This window comes from Amphiura filiformis, chromosome 1, assembly GCF_039555335.1.
Source record: "Amphiura filiformis chromosome 1, Afil_fr2py, whole genome shotgun sequence".
NCBI lineage: Eukaryota > Metazoa > Echinodermata > Ophiuroidea > Amphilepidida > Amphiuridae > Amphiura > Amphiura filiformis.
In genome coordinates this window covers 80,949,479-80,966,941 of record NC_092628.1, presented here as the reverse complement: position 1 = coordinate 80,966,941, position 17,463 = coordinate 80,949,479, and the positions used below count along the sequence as shown (strand labels likewise).

Sequence of the window (17,463 nt, the reverse complement as noted above, 5' to 3'; positions counted from 1 at the left end):
AGGATGACCCATAAAGTCTAGCTTCCTGTGTAGACTTAATTCCAATGGGGTCCCACAAAAAGAACAAAAAGATGCCTGGGAGCGTGTGAAACATAAGATAAAACAAAGGCGGGGACCTAAAGGAGTAAGCTACACAAATTCAGCAGACTCATGGGTCATAGCAACTCTAGCCAGGTATTTTTTCATAGCATGTTTATAAGTACATTTGTCCAGAATGGATTTGATATGCGAAGGTAGGTTATTCCAATCAAGAGTTGCATGGTAGAAAAAAGATTTTTTGGTATTTTTTGGTACTCTTGGGACATGGAAATTCCAAGAGCTTGACCTATTGGCATGAGAATGAATATCAGAAATTTTGGTAAAAAACTGGGTAAGATAAGAAGGGCCCTGTGAATGGAAAATATTGTACATGTGGTTGAGTCTCAGCTGCCTAGCCCTGTTTTGGGTATCTAGAAGTTTAACTAAGTCAAATTCAACCTGACCAACATGATCTCTGGGAGCTAGGTTCAAAATAAAACGATGACTTTCTAAATGCAGGTACTAGCCCCTCCCCGGTTTTAAGCCCACCCCTATTTTTGAAGTGAAATCTGCCATCTAGGGGTGGGCTTATACCCGAGTGGTTACGGTACATGCAAAATCTTTCACTTCAACTTTCAATTACTTACTTAAATCATTTCTGTTTGAAAAAAAAAGCAAGTATATTGTGAAACTATCCATAGCTCTCACTATTAAAAGGGCATTTCGTGATCCACAGCCTCATCCCCCCCACTTTTCTAAAAAAAATTTGAGATTTTTATATCACTGGAAACCTCAGGCTACATAATGTTTATGTGCAAAAAATTTCTTGCAGATTAATTCGTTTAGCAAAGATATCATGAAATTTGAATTTCGTTCCGGTGCACCAGAACGAAATTACAACACATTGTCTATGGAGCAGTGTAATACACATAATCATGCATAACTTGCAAACGCAAAATCAGAATCAACTGAAATTTTGGGAATAAGCTTTTTTCATGGATATCTGCCTACTGAAAAATGACATAAAAAGAGGATGCTAGGATCACGAAATACCCCTTTAAAGCAGCTCTTACTTGTTTTTTGTTTACATTTGCTATAGAGTAAGTAGATACACTGCAATGCATGATGGGATACTTCGTCGGCAGAGTGCAACACTATCGTAAGTGCAGTAGAATGCAATAGCTGCCATTTGTAACATTTCAATAAATGTACTTACTTTTAAACAAATAACACTAGAAAAACACCCAACTGCATGTGAAGGTGATATCTTGGGGTTAGCTTAGTGGCCTATCAGGAAAGTATACAGAACATCAACATTTTACAATGAGCATAGGGGATTGTGCTGCAAACAATAGGTGTTTTACAAAAGGCAGCTATTACATTCTATAGCACTTTAATATGATAGTGTTGCACTTTATCACTTGATTCAGCAGCTGTGACTACACTTGGAATTCTCACTTCTTCAGATTATAGATGATTATCCTTGTACCTTTGACCCTTTCACTGTTCATCCTTGTTCTCTTGTGCAGGGTCATCTGTTCACTAATCTTTTCAAACTGTTCAAACAGTTCTTTGGTGGTTGTAAAGATAGAATGTTCTAAGATGGCACGCAAACTAGGTTCTGCATCCGCACTGGGAATTATCTGATGTGAGAAACTCACATTAAGGGCAAATAACTTAGAAACTTATATGTGACATGATCAAGGAAGGGGAATGAGTTGCATGTCAAAAATGAGTTTTACATATGATTCTAAAGAGGACATTTAGAGCTTTCAGAAACTGAAAACCCCACTTTTCTTTACCAAGTTATGTCAATTTATCAATCGCTGAAAACAATATAAAACAAAAGCATTTTAACACTTTCTTTGCCAATATCTGTAAATTAATATTAGCGACATCCGACTCATTTTCCTTGATCTTGTCACATATTTACAGGGTGAGTCAAAAAGTGGAATAAGACATAGAAGCCAAATTTATTTCAAAAACGACTTGAATTTTTCAGTTGTTAAAACTTTCTATAAATGCTATGCCCAATAGTCACCTTGTGTGAAAAAGGAAGTGAATCAGCTCATAGTCACAACATTATGCCTTATATGTTAGAATAATTATCAAGCAAGATAGTAACTCCAACTCTAACTGTAACTCTAAATCAAACTCTAAAATGTATAACTCTAACTCCAACTCTAACTCTAACTCATAAAATGCATTTACTCATCAAGCAGCTCTCAACACACGATATTTAATATTCCCACATTGAAATTGTCTAAGTGCAATGACATAATGGTTATTTGTGCTCAATTGTTGCCAGCCTTCATTGTATTACTGGGACGTCATTGCACTCGACAATTATTGTGCCTGGGAATTTTGAATATCACATGTTGAGAGATGCATTTTTTATTCATTTTTATGGTTACTATGAGTTTGTTTTAAATAAAACCATGTGATTCGTGCTTGATAATTATTTTTCTAACATATATGGCATAATGTTGTGATTGCCGTTGACTCCCTTTAAGGCTATATTGATCAACATAGATGAAACATAGCCCAAGTGCCCGGGGGGGCACTCAACTTGAATTTTGGTAGGGGTGTGCGGCGCGGAGCGCCAAACTTTGGGAACTGAGAACTGATTTTCGGGCAAAATAGGGGCTTGAAGAACTGAAATTTGGGCCAAATTATAGGCTGTTGAGCTAAAAATTTCCAATTTTTTTCCAAATTTGAGCTGAAAGAGCTACAATTGTCAGAGTTTGAGGCTCAAAGAACTGGATTAGATTCAAATGTGGGGCTTAAGGAACTGCCGGAGAGCCTGAAAAAGGGACCCTTGACCGCCGCACATACCCGTACCATCTTAACATGTGAGTGCCCCCCCCCCCGGCCAAGTGCATTGTATCGAAAAACAAAAAAGGATATTAGCCAGATTCCATGATACTATAGGAACCACTACAGTGGCAGCTTCTGTGTTTTCCAGGAATGTCTGTGACATGAACCCAATGGTCTTTGTATTGTTCTTGATACTGAAGACAATAGCATCCTGCCTGCCTAGTCTCATGGAGCCAGACTTGAAGCCGTTGCCGTATTGCCCCACGGCAAGATGTTTGGGCACATCAATGTCCTTCTTGTGGCTATAACCAAGACTGCGAAAAAGAGTTAAGTACAGAAATCAATATTTGACATAATTATATTGGACACAATTTTAAATAAAATGTGCTGTAATGTCTGCTTTCATAAAAAAATATCAATAACCAGGATTTTGAAGTTATAAGGTTGGTCTGAACCCTGGAATTATGAAAACTTTCGGGCCTCATTTTCCTGCTAAATTATTAGTCTAAAGAATATAAAAGTATACATTTTTAGAATGGAAATGACTTGATGAATTCATCTGTGAGGTCCAATTTGGGCCAAAATGCTCATTTTGGAGAAAGTCCCAAAAACGGGGTTTTTGGCCCAAATTTTTTCGTGCAACGTAACAAAAAAAATGCAAAATTTTCAAAAAAATCATAAAAAAGCCTGATTATTGCCCAAATTTCAAATATTTTTGGTGAAGTTGGTCAAAATTTAGACTAATAATTTAGCAGTTATGAAGCCCGAAAGTTTCCATAATTCCAGGGTTAAGACCACCCTTAATGGCTTCTTAAAAGGGCATTTTGTGATCCACAGCCTCATCCCCCATTTTTGGCTATCGAACTTTACCTACTTCTAATGCCTACATTTGCTATTTTGTTCCCCCCTCCCCCCGTCAGGGTCTTAGCTATCCACTCGTCTGGCCGTCATTTTAGACGGCCAGTTTGCTCCTGGGACGGGCAAAATTAATGCCTTTGACAGATGCTATATTATAAATTGTATGTTTTGAGAAGCTAATTGCCCTTCTTAGTAGACCCAATTTGTAGGACAAGGCCATATCAGTACATATTTGAACTCTTTGAACCCCCAATGGGCTATAGATGTCTAGTCTGGTAAATGTTTTAAAGGTCAAATTAGGACAGGCAATTTTATTCAAATGACAGGCAACCCTCAATTTCTAGAGTAGCTAAGACCCCCCCCCCGTACCATCTAGTCTGTATTTTACTTATTTTCCCACGTCAAGTTGCAGTTGGTGTACCTTGCTCTTTTTCATTCCAGTTGTTCATATTCAAGGTATCCTCTTATATCATTTATTGCTTGATGTGTTTTGTGTCCTCATCCCATTACCAGCTTTTTTTTAAATAGTTTATTGCACATCCCAGGCCCCTTGCAAAAAAAATACGAAAGGTCCAAAAAGAACTACACACTGGTAACAAAAGTTAAAGCCTTAATGTACGATTTTTTTAATTTTTAGATTTTTCTTTTTTCCTTCTAAAATGATAATATACAATCATTATGAAAGTTCCCAATACATTTGGGATGAAAAACATTGGGAATTTGCAAAGAAACAACATCATAAACTTCACCTCTATCACTCGTAACATCTCGCACTATTTGGATTAGGACAGCGAGTGCGACCTCAGAGTTAGTCTCCTACGCGGACAGTTTGGTTATACGCTCCCTCCACATGTGGAGGGAGCGTAACCAAGCTAGTTTTGTAGGAGACTACGGTTTTGATCGTGGCCGACATAAAGTCATAATCTAAAAAATTATGACTTTATGTCGGACCAACAGAAAATCGTCCCGTTTTACTACAAATAGGGCTTAATTTGACAGTTTGCTCATAGATTTAAGTTAGAACATGTGTAAGTATTACAAATATGCCAAAAAATCGGTTTTGAAAAAAATAAAGGTAAATTCTGAAAAAAGATCGTACATTATGACTTTAAGTATATTATAGGGGCAAGAAATCCAATTACTTCACTGAAATTTCAGTGATTTAAGACAAGTGGTTCATTATAAATGTTAAGAAATGAGGTACATCCTAGCGGTATCTCTTTTCTTATCATAAATAACGTACTGCTTGTCTTGTAAGGTAAAGGTAAAGGTAAAGGAGACGATCCTGTATAAACAGTGATCGGAGTGCCCATCTCTCTTTCATTGGCGATTGGGCCAGACTCCTCCATGTAATGTTGCTATAGGGGATCGCTACACCTCCTCTACAGCGAGTCTGTTACCTTCCCAGCATTTAAGAATGCCGGTACCCATTTAAACACCTGGGTGGAGAGGAGTAATCGAGATAAAGTGCCTTACTCAAGGGCACAACACGATGGCGTCGCCGGGGCTCGAACCCGCAACCTTCCGATTATGAGACAGTGCCTGTTCGGCTAGGCCACCGTGCTCACTTAACACTGAAATTCCAGTGTAGTAACTGGATTCCTTGCCCCTATAATACATAACTTTTGTTACCAGTGTGTTATTATTTTTGAGAAAAATGCAAAAATAGTCACAAATTTATCAAGGGGAGTAGTACCACCTTAATCTACCTAATTACCAAAACATTTTATGCATTCCTTCTGCATCCAGTCCATTGCCGTCATCAGTAAATGTCAGACACGGACCACTACAAAACGATTCGTAATTAATATCCAGGTTTGAGGCACGTGCATCTGGATCATAAGCATTATCTGGAAAAAAAGAGGACATTTTTAATTACAATTTAACAGCGAGTGGTGCTCAAGCAGCGTTTGTAATAAGCACAGTGGTTAATACAACTCGCTTATGAACGGTATTTTAATTGATTGGTTCTACAGTCCCAAAACGGTTCAGGTGAATATTTTTGATAACATAGTCGCTACTTTGTTTGAAAATGGCAAAATTACCAAGTATTCTTACAATATTTTGAAAGCAAAGTACAGCCCTGTAAACACTGAACTATTTTGGATTGATGCCTTGAATCTTGATGATGATATTGAGTGGAGTAAAATTCATGTTAACAACTTTACTTGCAGTATTGAAACTCAGATGAGAGCTTTTTACTTTAAGGTTTTTCATAGAGCTGTTTGTACTAATAAATTTCTTCATAAGATTGGTAGAACCGATTCTCCATTTTGTTGTTTTTGTAAAAAAAATGATGAGACCCTGGTGCATTTGTTTTGTGAATGTGAAAAAATTATTTGTTTGTGGGATAGCTTGAGTGCCTGGATCGAAAGTAAAACCGGTGAGTGTTTTGGATTCTCAAATTTTCAGAAAATGTTTGGTTTGGATGTTGAAGATTCTGCGCACAAAAATGCCATCAACTTTCTTGTTTTATGTTTGAAATATTATATTCATAGATGCAAATTTCAGGATGTCAACCCTAATTTTCAAGCTTACAAGAACATGGTGAAAGTTAAATTTGGCACAGAATATAAAATTGCAGAAAGCAAGGGAAAACTAGGTAATCATTTTAAGAAATTTTCCTTTGATCTTGGTTTTTAATGGGATGTAATTTTCAAAGATCATTGTGTGTTTTTTTTATTTGCACTGTGATATGGGAAAGTTATCTGTGTTTTGTTTTGTCACTTGTCCTGCATGTAGGTGTGTTTGGGGGATGGGTGGGTGGGTGTGTTGACTGTTAAGGGGGTGTTTGGGTGGGATTTTTGTTTTGTGTAGAAAATCCCTGGTCTAGTTTATTGATGTATTTGTAACTAACATAATTTCTTTGTCCATATTATACAAGTACATGTTGTATAGTGCTGATTCTGCCCACCCATAGCAGGGGGACCCAACAGTTACCTTTGTGTTATAACAGAGGTATTGGTTGGGTCCTGTTGTCGTGGAGGGGCAGTATTATTTAAATCTCATACATATTCTGATCTTTGTATCTATCTTGGTTACAGTAATTAAGATGGGGTCTGGTGGACCATGTCTGTATGTTCTTTTTTCCTTTCCACCAGGCCCCAGTACAGGTGAATAAAAATGGAAAAAAAAAAAAAAAAAAAAAAAAATAAGCACAGTGGTTAAAAGTAGTTAAAGAGGAAGTCCCGTCAGAGCAGTTCTTATGGGGTGAACTAAACCAGCCTGGTTATCAAATTAATCAGTGACAAGATATAATTTCCTAATTTGACAGACCTGTGCTAAGTGATGTTTTAATGTTATTGCATCAATTAGGGGTGGTGCAATAATTATGTGTACCCGGGGGTGAATTATAGGGGGGGGCAAAGATTTTTGGCAGGCCAAAGGGGGGCAAGCATTTTTGGCAGGTCGAAAGGGGGGGGCAAGCAAGTTTTGGCACAGTTATTTTGGGCACCGTTTCTATATTACGCCCTAAAAGGCGTAGGAAAACGCTATTCTTAACACGCTCAAATATGCAAAATTTCCTGCTCGCGGCGCTCGCATTATATGTTAAGACAATTTAAGGTTTTAAATTCGGGTTCCCAAAAATCTTGCATGTGTAAGGGGGGGCAAGGGGGGGGGGGGCACAGATTTTTTGGCACGTCGAAAGGGGGGGCAAAGGTTTTTTGGCACGGCCAAAGGGGGGGCAAGCAATTTTTGGCAGACCATTTTGAGAATTCACCCCCCCGGGGTACACATAATTATTGCACCACCCCTTAGCACCTGCCAAATTCAGAGATAACCTTGTAATTGATTAATTTGATAACCAGGCAGGTTTGGTTCACCCCAGAACAACTGCTTTGCTGGGCTTCCTCTTTAAAACATCTGTCTAAGTTGATCTTGATCTTAATAGTATAATTTTCAAATGTTTGTTTGTACTACAAAGGCTTTGTCAACACATCATAAAAATGGGGAAGCCCCTATTGATAGCAATAATATTTTTTCTTATTTCCACAAAGCCCTACTCCTAGCTTGAAGAAAGTGTTCACAATGTGTTTATAAATGATAATGATAACCACAAACTTATTTACATGTTTTTTCATTATAACAATTTTAGAAACAAAGTAAGGGCACAAGCAAATAAGAAAAACAACAAAAATATTTGAAAATCTCCAAAATCGGCGAGGATGGGGAAGATGTACATGTTATTTATTTTACTTGGCCTAATACTCAGAATTTCACCCCCCCCCCCCCAATACTTTTTCACTTCAACTTGCTGCTATTTTCAAACACCAAGTCCGTCCGGTTGTTAGATCCATGGTTAGATTGCATTTTTGAAATGTCATTTCATGCTGATTATTTTGTTTTGTGATTATTTTCAATTTTCTGGCGAATTTTATTTTAAAAGTGGTGACATCATGTTCTTGTACACACTAACACACCCCGGGTAACACACAAGCACAAATTTACTCAATTTTTCAGCCAAAAATGGCTCAATTAAACCACATATTACTGCCAATGTTATAGATTGTTATTTTATTGTGTTTTGACTATGAGCTCATAAAAGAACTGTGTGGATTGCTGGTATAGTTTTCTTGCAAATACCCAAAAATACTCAAAAAATAAATCCCTTCAAAAGTTCGGTGACTTCATCCAATGGATTGTTTACTAGTGGATTTCATCATGAAAACTCCTTCTAAATTCATCTATTGATGCAAAACGTTTGATCATTCTAGTGATAATCAGGTTATATTAGGGCTGTTTAGAATACACAATTTAATTAGCCAAAAAAAGCACCCTGATTTTCCAAAAAACGCAAAAATCAAAGACCCCAAATATTATTATTTTTTTGCGATCTAAAAGTATTGGTTTTGTACACATTCTATAGGCCTATCTTTTAGATTTTGAAGTGACATCTTCACAAGTTACAAATCTGCCCCATTTAAAAAATAAAAAGCCCCCTCTTCCTCCTTTTTTTCAAAAACCCGGACATGAAACATGTTTTTTATTTTACTTGGCCTAACCAGGATATATTTTTGGGGGGGGCTGATTTTGAAAAAGTGGACTTTTTTTTCAAAATTTTGACCTTTATCATTTATGGACTGGGGGGGCAGATTAGCAATGAAATTAGCATTAATTTTTATGCATCAGCCCCCCCCCCTAACAAGTGTTTGTGAACTTTCCCTTACAGTAGAACTATAGGAACCAGCTGAGGATCCTTGAAATTTTAACTGGTTTCAAGTTCTGTTTTATAACCTGGTAGGCAGTACAGAACCCCCGGGGGGGCCACTCAAATATAATGATGTAAGCATGCGTGACCAAAAAAACGCGTGAAAAGGGGTGTTTTTCTTGGTTACACGTTCTGCAGCGTGACGCGTTAAGGGGTAAAAACGCTGATTTTCATGAAAAGGGTAGTTTTAAAATCGTTTGTAACGCATTTAGGGTACCATTTTATTCCGCTTTTCAAATCTGCTGCCACTCCGATCCCGGAAAGTTTATTCACACGCCAAGATTCCCCGTTCGTAGCAATGTTTACAGTATACTCCAAATCTAAAGTGTCACGGTGTTATGCAAATATTTCATGACGTGTTAGATGTGATTTAATCATGGCCTCGTACTTCCATGTAAAATACCGTTTAGAATAAAAAACATGCATATTCATTTATGACGTCATATAAAATTTGATGGGTAGGGCCTATATAGTTCAGTGGACAGACGGATCGACGAAAATATCGTGTGTTGGCCTACTCGCCGACATCATCCGAATTTCAAAAAGATTTTCAGGACTTTATAGATTCCTCATGCATTATTTATTACTACTGTAGTAGATTTTGAGCTTTCTCAACTGAAAAATGTAAACCTTCTCTGGATTACTTAATGAAAATTTGCGGTAGAAAGCACGGAAAGGGCACATGATACCGGGACACGATAATCAACTTTATGTGCCGGAATCAAATACAACGTGAATACTGAGTATTTAAACGTTGCTTCTGTATAAATTACGCTGTATACTGGTATTTTATATTCTCACAAAACTACTTTATACAAGAATCCAGCAGATTCACGAAACAAGCTACTGAATCTGAAGGCCTCATATACACTCTGAATTCATCGTGTCATTATTTAGGCTATGTATTAAAGCTTATTAAAGTGGTATGGTATGGGCCATATCCAAGAGGGGCCTGTTCAATGAAATGTTAAGTCCAAAAATTGTTCTAAAGTTGTCAAAATCCATCAAAGCTTGTAAAGTGGGTCAAATTTATAGGCCTACTCAAACTTGTTCAGGGGGTCAAAATTAGACAAAAACTTGTTTAGGGGGTCAAAATTAGACAAAAACTTGTTTAGGGGGTCAAATTTTGGGGGAAAGCGCGCTAAAAAACTTGCTTAGGGGGTCATTTTGCTCACAGAGGAAAACTTGTTTAGGGGGTGTTCAAAAAAAATTTGGTCACGCATGCGTACACTGTCATATTTGAGTGGCCCCCCCGGGACAGAACCAGAAGGCAATGCTCATCGATTTATTGATGCACTTGTAATGATAGGATAATCAGCTCTTTTTTACCATTCGCCTTAGCTAGGTATAATACAAAAAAAATTGAACTTTTTTTGATTCTCATCAAAGTAATCTCATATTAAAGAGGTAAATGAAAGAAAACTGATGAGGCATAAATGAATGTCATACGACATGTGGTTGCGGAGATATGCTAATTTGAATGTCTCAATTTTTCAGCCAATTTCCTGTACAAACTTTTTGTGCATGCACATATTAAAATGCTTATAGGCCTATAGGCCTACTGTGCATTGTGAGTACACATTTTTAAGAAACAAGCACTTGCTATTTACCGGTACTGAACTGTAAATGTAATCCTAGATTGATTGAATTTGAATTGATGTGAACATAAGGGCCTATCATTTTCTTTGTAAGGGGAGGGTCCCAAATATACAGGGGGGTCAACATTTTTGGAAAGAAAAATAGGGGGTCATAAAATTTTGATGACCAAAATGTAGGAGTCGCAAGATGACCACAGATAGTGTGTTTATCTTATTCAAAAAGACTGAATACAATTTTAGCCTCTTCAGGGGGAACATGACTTGTAAGGTGTATCGGTGGGAGGTGGGGGAGGGGTCATAAAAGTTTGTTGCCGAAATAGGGGGGTCGCAATTTTATTGATACTGACTTTTTGGAAATTTGGGAGCCCTGCAGAAAATGATAGCCAAATGAACATGTATGAGTAACATTTTGTTTTATTTCTGTTTTCTGATGCAGATTCCAGCTTTGACAGAGGATGGAAACCAGGGACTGTCTTTTGGAATTTGCAGGAGAGCATTACATAGCTCTTCTAGAGCCTTCAAGAGCTGTTTAGAACATTTACAATAAAATGTAATGAGAGAATGGTCAACTAAGGAAAGCTAAAAATCACTCTCCGATTTAAGGAGAGCAGAAGAGAGCGATTGCTCTCGCTCTCCTCAAAAGGCAGTCCCTGGGAAACCACAGTGAGGGCCAACAGCATATTATATATGCAAAAATAAAGAAAAACTTATTCAAAAAAATGAAATTTGTGTTGAAGTGTCTTATTATTTTTTTGTCATTGAAAAACTCACAGTTTTGATACTACCCACCCGAGTACACCTTTTCACTGATACAAGGGGGGGGGGTAATTTGTTTGAGGGGGCACCCTTTAAAATGTTAATTATTAATTATTATAAGCACTAGTTGATGCATTCACCCCCTCCCCAGGAAAATGTTTTTGAGCAGGCACCCTTTGGAGCACTGGCTGGCTCCCTATTCCGAAGATCATTGCGGAAACTCGAGGGCCAGTTCACTTGATCATCAGAATGGGGTCACTCCTGCTCAAGTATGAAACCCCTTCCCCCAGCTTAAGTTTTGTCTTTGAGCAGGCACCCTTTGGAGCACTGGCTGGCGCATGCTCCCTATTCAAGATCATTGCGGAAACTCGAGGGCCAGTTCACTTGATCAACAGAATGGGGTCACTCCTGCTCAAGTATGAACCCCCCCCACCCCTTCCCCAGCTTAAGTTTTGTGTTTGAGCAGGCACCCTTTGGAGCATTGGCTGGCGCATGCTCCCTATTCCAAAGATCATTGCGGAAACTCGAGGGCCAGTTCACTTGATCATTAGAATGGGGTCACTCCTGCTCAAGTTCCCCCCCCCCCCATGACGTAGCGTCATAGGACTACGCCCCCCCCATCAATTTGAAAATTTAGAAAATCAAATAGGAAAATGGCCAAAAACGGCCTGTATCCCATAATAATCCCCCGGCCATCATACCCGATGTGCCCAGTCATTCATGCGTCTATCATAGCAAAAATCTGATAGCGCTATGCATGATGGGATAGGAATAGAAAAGGTCCAAATTTGCTTCTTCCCCCAACTCATAGTCGGCACAGAATGAGAATCTATCCCAGCATCCACAGCATGAGCCCATTCAATTAGTATACGCAAACCATGCCGGGTTAAACATGTTCACTCACTGGCAAAAGTCGCCGAATTCGTACTACACAAAGTCCCCAGTTCACTCACTTTTAGCGCAAGGCATCCATCCAATCTCATAAAACCAAACATTTTTATGTACAAAAAACTACCTTTATTCACCGCGTGCTCCATTTAACTTACCGCTCAACTCCGTTATTTAGATATTTGGAGAGTAATTTCCGAAAAAAATAGATCGAAATCGTCACTTTCAAACCCACTAGAAAGTCGCCAAAATTTGCCGCGACCACGTGCGAATCATCTGACCTCTTCCGGGTTATGATCAAGTTCAACCTTTTGACTTGACCTTGTAAGCTTTCGAACTGTTTTTAACTCGATCTAATTCCCCCCAAAATTTTTTTCAAAAACATCGCCGTAAAATTTACTACCGGTAATGAATTTCCAAAATGGCGCCGGATGCGCGATTTCCCTATGCTGAGAGAGGCTGAATATTGCGCATGCTCAGGTAAGGAATGCTCACATACCTACCTTAGCTTAGAATTTATTGACCAAATACAATAAGGCCCATATGGCATCACAGATTAAAGCTTACCTATCAACTCTGCCACCGCACTGAACGGCCATTTATGACTGGTACTATTCGATTGCAGGTAATTCGGATGTGTCTGAAAATGAATAGTACAATGTGAACCAATCATTCAAAATGATCATGTCATGATGTTGGTGTAGCTATCGAAATTACCTGAATCTGCCGAATGCCCTTTAGGCCTTGGCCCTCCATTTTGTTTCCTATTCTCTCGTTTTTCTGCACCCGCAATTCATGAATTCTCGAAAATGTCAGATTCTAACCGGTCACTGATTCTGTTGGTAGCTGTTGCCTAGTACAACAAGGAACTTATACGACGGTCCTCATTCACAAACTGATACTATCTGTCCATCTGTTAATGGCGAGCGGTCCGAATTTTGAGCCATACAAGTTTTACGTGGTGAACCAGCTGTTGCCCGAGCTGTTGGTCATCAGTTCATGCATGATGCATGAAGTCACTTTATTATTGTTTACACAGTTACCAGTATCAGACCTCAGCACAGACTCCATCCGCAAACACAGTGACTGATTGTAAACTCCCCTTAAGGGCGCAGTCACAAGTGTTTCATAGCATAGGTCCTACAGCGATAATCTTTCTGGGTTTGGAATGTCTCCCTCTATATATAATATCCCAGGAACAACCCATGGCGCTGAGTTTATACTTACTGGTCGCTTAAAGGGGGGTAACCCTATCGGTTTAGGATATGGATTCTCTTCAAACTTACATACAATGTCAAATATTGTCCCCTTTATCAATCTATGTGAGAAAACGGAAACAATTTCAGCATAAATGTGAATAATTAGCATATTAGCAAGCCAATACACTGGTACGCGTGAATTGCATTCTGGTCAGGCATCCGAAACAACGGCCGAGCGCATGTCCCGGTGGAAACAGGAAGTGTTCGCCTTGGCACTGAAAAACCGGCTCGCCCTGTACACTTTTATACCCTCTAGGCCTATTCATACTGATTAATCTTAAAAACATTACATATCACTGCGCTCATTATCATTCTTGACAAGATAGCCCATGCTGTATTTACTTCGCTTAATTATTTCTTTATTTTTAGCTATATGATGCACATTTTCACATATTTATGATTTTTCTTTGTTTTATTTTTTAACTAATTTTTTAATGGGGGGGGAGGTGCTCTCGTAATTTTTTTCATATTTCTCTTATCATGCTTGACAATATAGGTCATGTTTCCTTATTTATTTCGCCTCTTATGTATTTCTTTATTTTTGTTTTTTGTTTTATATCATTATAGCGCCATCTATAGTTTGACATTAGGGGCCACAGTTGTGTTTGACCAAACACGAATATCTATGCCCGTGACCACACCTAACCCCCCTGCCCCTAATCCTAAAACGAAAACCTATACCCCTTGGTATAAGCTTTAAATGATATAAGTATCATTATCATAGCACCTAAAATTTAAAAAAACCGCCCAATTGGGCGCCAAATGCAAAAGTTAGTGACCATCATGTGAAAGCCCTTGTTATAAACTTTAATTGATATACGTATCATCCTCATAGCACCTAAAATAAAAAAGCGCCCAATTGGGCGCCAAATCCAAAAGTTGGTGACCACCATGTGGAAGCCATTGTTATAAACTTGAATTGATGTAAGTATTATCCTCAAAGCACCTTAAATAAAAAAGCGCCCAATTGGGCGCCAAATCCAAAAGTTGGTGACCATTATGTGGAAGCCCTTTCATCCTCATAGCACTTAAAATAAAAAAGCGCCCAATTGGGCGCCAAATCTATAAAAAAACTGGTGACCACCCCCTTGGTCACCCCCCTTACAAACCGTGTCAACCCTTAACCCTCCTAACACCTATTAACAAACCACACGCCATGTCCCACATTGACAGCCTTTTGAGGTGGTCCAAGGCACCAATATCAAAATGCCTACACATTCCCTTTTAAGGGAATTTTTGTCAAGTGATCAATTTCCTTGACGTACAATTCGGGCCGTTATCATTGCTAACACATGTAGCTAACAAAACGCTACCTATTGCGCTACACTGTGTTAATAGGTTGTACTTAGTTTGCTTTTTAAAGCCTTTGAACTTTGACCTCTGGGGTTGCGGCTACCACATAATACATCTAGGGTCATGGGCCATCATTGTACCAAGTATGAACCCTGAGAGCGCTGTAGTTCTTGAGCTAGAGCTGTTTGAAATTTTACACATATTGCTCCCTGTAGCCCATGACCTTTGACCCCTGGGGTTGATGTTAATGCAGGAAGTATCTAAGGGTCATGGGCCATCATTGTACCAAGCATGAACCCTGAGGGCGCTATAGTTCTTGAGCTAAAGCGGTTTTAAAAATTTACACATATTGCTCCCTGTAGCCTGTGACCTTTGACCTCTGGGGTCGAGGCTACCATAAGTTACTTTTAGGGATCATGGGCCATCATTATAGTAAGTATGAACCCTGAGGGCGCTATAGTTTTTGAGCTAGAACTGTTTGAAATTTTACACATATTGCCCCCTGTAGCCCATGACCTTTGACCTTTGGGGTCGGGGGTACCCTAGGATGTATCTAGGGGTCATGGGCCATCATTGTACCAAGTATGGGCCCCGAGGCTACTTTGGTTCTTGAGCTAGAGGAGTGCAAAGAAGTGGTCTTGAGGAGGAGGAGGAGGAAAAGGAGAAGACTAAACACAACAAATACAATATCTATGCCCCGTTGCACGGGCATAGATAAAGAAGAACTAGAAACCACAGTTGTGTTTGACCAAACACGAATATCTATGCCCGTGACCCACCCCCCTTCCCTTAAAACGAAAACTTATACCCCTTGGTATAAGCTTTGACAGCCTTTTGAGGTGGTCCAAGGCACCAATATTAAAATGCCTACACATTCCCTTTTAAGGGAATTTTTGTCAAGTGATCAATTTCCTTGACGTACGATTCGGGCCGTTATCATTGCAAACACAGGTAGCTAACAAAACGCTACCTATTGCGCTACACTGTGTTAATAGGTTGTACCTAGTTTGCTTTTTAAAGCCTTTGAACTTTGACCTCTGGGGTTGCGGCTACCACAGAATACATCTAGGGTCATGGACCATCATTGTACCAAGGATGAACCCTGAGGGCGCTGTAGTTCTTGAGCTAGAGCTGTTTGAAATTTTACACATATTGCTCCCTGTAGCCCATGACCTTTGACCTCTGGGGTCGATGTTAATGTAGGAAGTATCTAAGGGTCATGGGCCATCATTGTGCCAAGCATGAACCCTGAGGGCGCTATAGTTCCTGAGCTAAAGCGGTTTTAAAAATTTACACATATTGCTCCCTGTAGCCTGTGACCTTTGACCTCTGGGGTCGCGGCTACCATAAGTTACTTTTAGGGGTCATGGGCCATCATTATACTAAGTATGAACCCTGAGGGCGCTGTAGTTCTTGAGCTAGAGCTGTTTGAAATTTTACACATATTGCCCCCTGTATCCCATGACCTTTGACCTCTGGGGTCGGGGGTACCCTAGGATGTTTCTAGGGGTCATGGGCCATCATTGTACCAAGTATGGGCCCAGGGGCTACTTTAGTTCCTGAGCTAGAGGTGTGCAAAGAAGTGGTCTTGAGGAGGAGGAGGAGGAGGAGGAGAAGGAAAAGGAGAAGACTAAACACAACAAATACAATATCTATGCCCCGTTGCACGGGCATAGATAAGAAGAAGTCGAAGACTAAACACAACAAATACAATATCTATGCCACCGTTCCACGGGCATAGATAAAAAGGAGAAGACTAAACAGAACAAATACAATATCTATGCCACCGTTCCACGGGCATAGATAACCACAGTTGTGTTTGACCAAACACGAATATCTATGCCCGTGACCCCACCCCTTAACCAAGCACCCCCTTGTCCCATCATGAAAACCTTTTGAAGTGGTCCAAGGAACCAAAATCAAAATGCCTACGCATTCCCTTTTAAGGGAATTTTTGTCAAGTGATCAATTTGTTTGACGTACGATTCGGGCAGTTATTATTGCAAACACAGGTTGCTAACAAAATGCTACCTATTGGGCTACACTGTGTTAATAGCTTGTACCTAGTTTGCTTTTTAAAGCCTTTGAACTTTGACCTCTGGGGTTGCGGCTACCACAGAATACATCTAGGGTCATGGGCCATCATTGTACCAAGTATGAACCCTGAGGGCGCTGTAGTTCTTAAGCTAGAGCTGTTTGAAATTTACACATATTGCTCCCTGTAGCCCATGACCTTTGACCTCTAGGGTCGATGTTAATGCAGGAAATATCTAAGGGTCATGGGCCATCATTGTACCAAGCATGAACCCTGAGGGCGCTATAGTTCTTGAGCTAAAGCAGTTTTAAAAATTTACACATATTGCCCTCTGTAGCCTGTGACCTTTGACCTCTGGGGTCGAGGCTACAATAAGTTACTTCTAATGGTCATGGGCCATCATTATACCAAGTATGAACCCTGAGGGCGCTATAGTTCTAGAGCTAGAGCTGTTTGGAATTTTACACATATTACCCCCTGTATCCCATGACCTTTGACCTCTGGGGTCGAGGGTACCCTAGGATGTTTCTAGGGGTCATGGGCCATCATTGTACCAAGTATGGGCTCCAAGACTACTTTAGTTCTTGAGCTAGAGTAGTGCAAAGAACTGGTCTTGAGAAGGAGAAGGAGGAGGAGAAGAACTAGATGGCACAGTTGTGTTTGACCAAACACGAATATCTATGCCCGTGTTTTCCACCCTAACCCCCTTTACCCACCATGACACTCTTAATC

General features: G+C 39.6%; 1 protein-coding gene across 1 annotated transcript in view; it reads right to left on the bottom strand.

Annotated features, from left to right (window-relative positions):
- Positions 1 to 13,217, bottom strand: part of LOC140154427 (MORC family CW-type zinc finger protein 3-like) — a 33,140-nt gene extending 19,923 nt beyond the window's left edge. The window contains exons 1-5 of the mRNA XM_072176996.1: positions 12,862 to 13,217; positions 12,712 to 12,784; positions 5,411 to 5,543; positions 2,926 to 3,149; positions 1,477 to 1,666 (exon numbers count right to left, since the gene is read on the bottom strand). Coding sequence (XP_072033097.1) covers positions 1,477 to 1,666; positions 2,926 to 3,149; positions 5,411 to 5,543; positions 12,712 to 12,784; positions 12,862 to 12,900 — 659 coding nt within the window. The 5' untranslated portion in view covers positions 12,901 to 13,217. The remainder of the gene's footprint in view (positions 1 to 1,476; positions 1,667 to 2,925; positions 3,150 to 5,410; positions 5,544 to 12,711; positions 12,785 to 12,861) is intronic.
- Between the last annotated feature and the right edge of the window lie 4,246 nt (positions 13,218 to 17,463).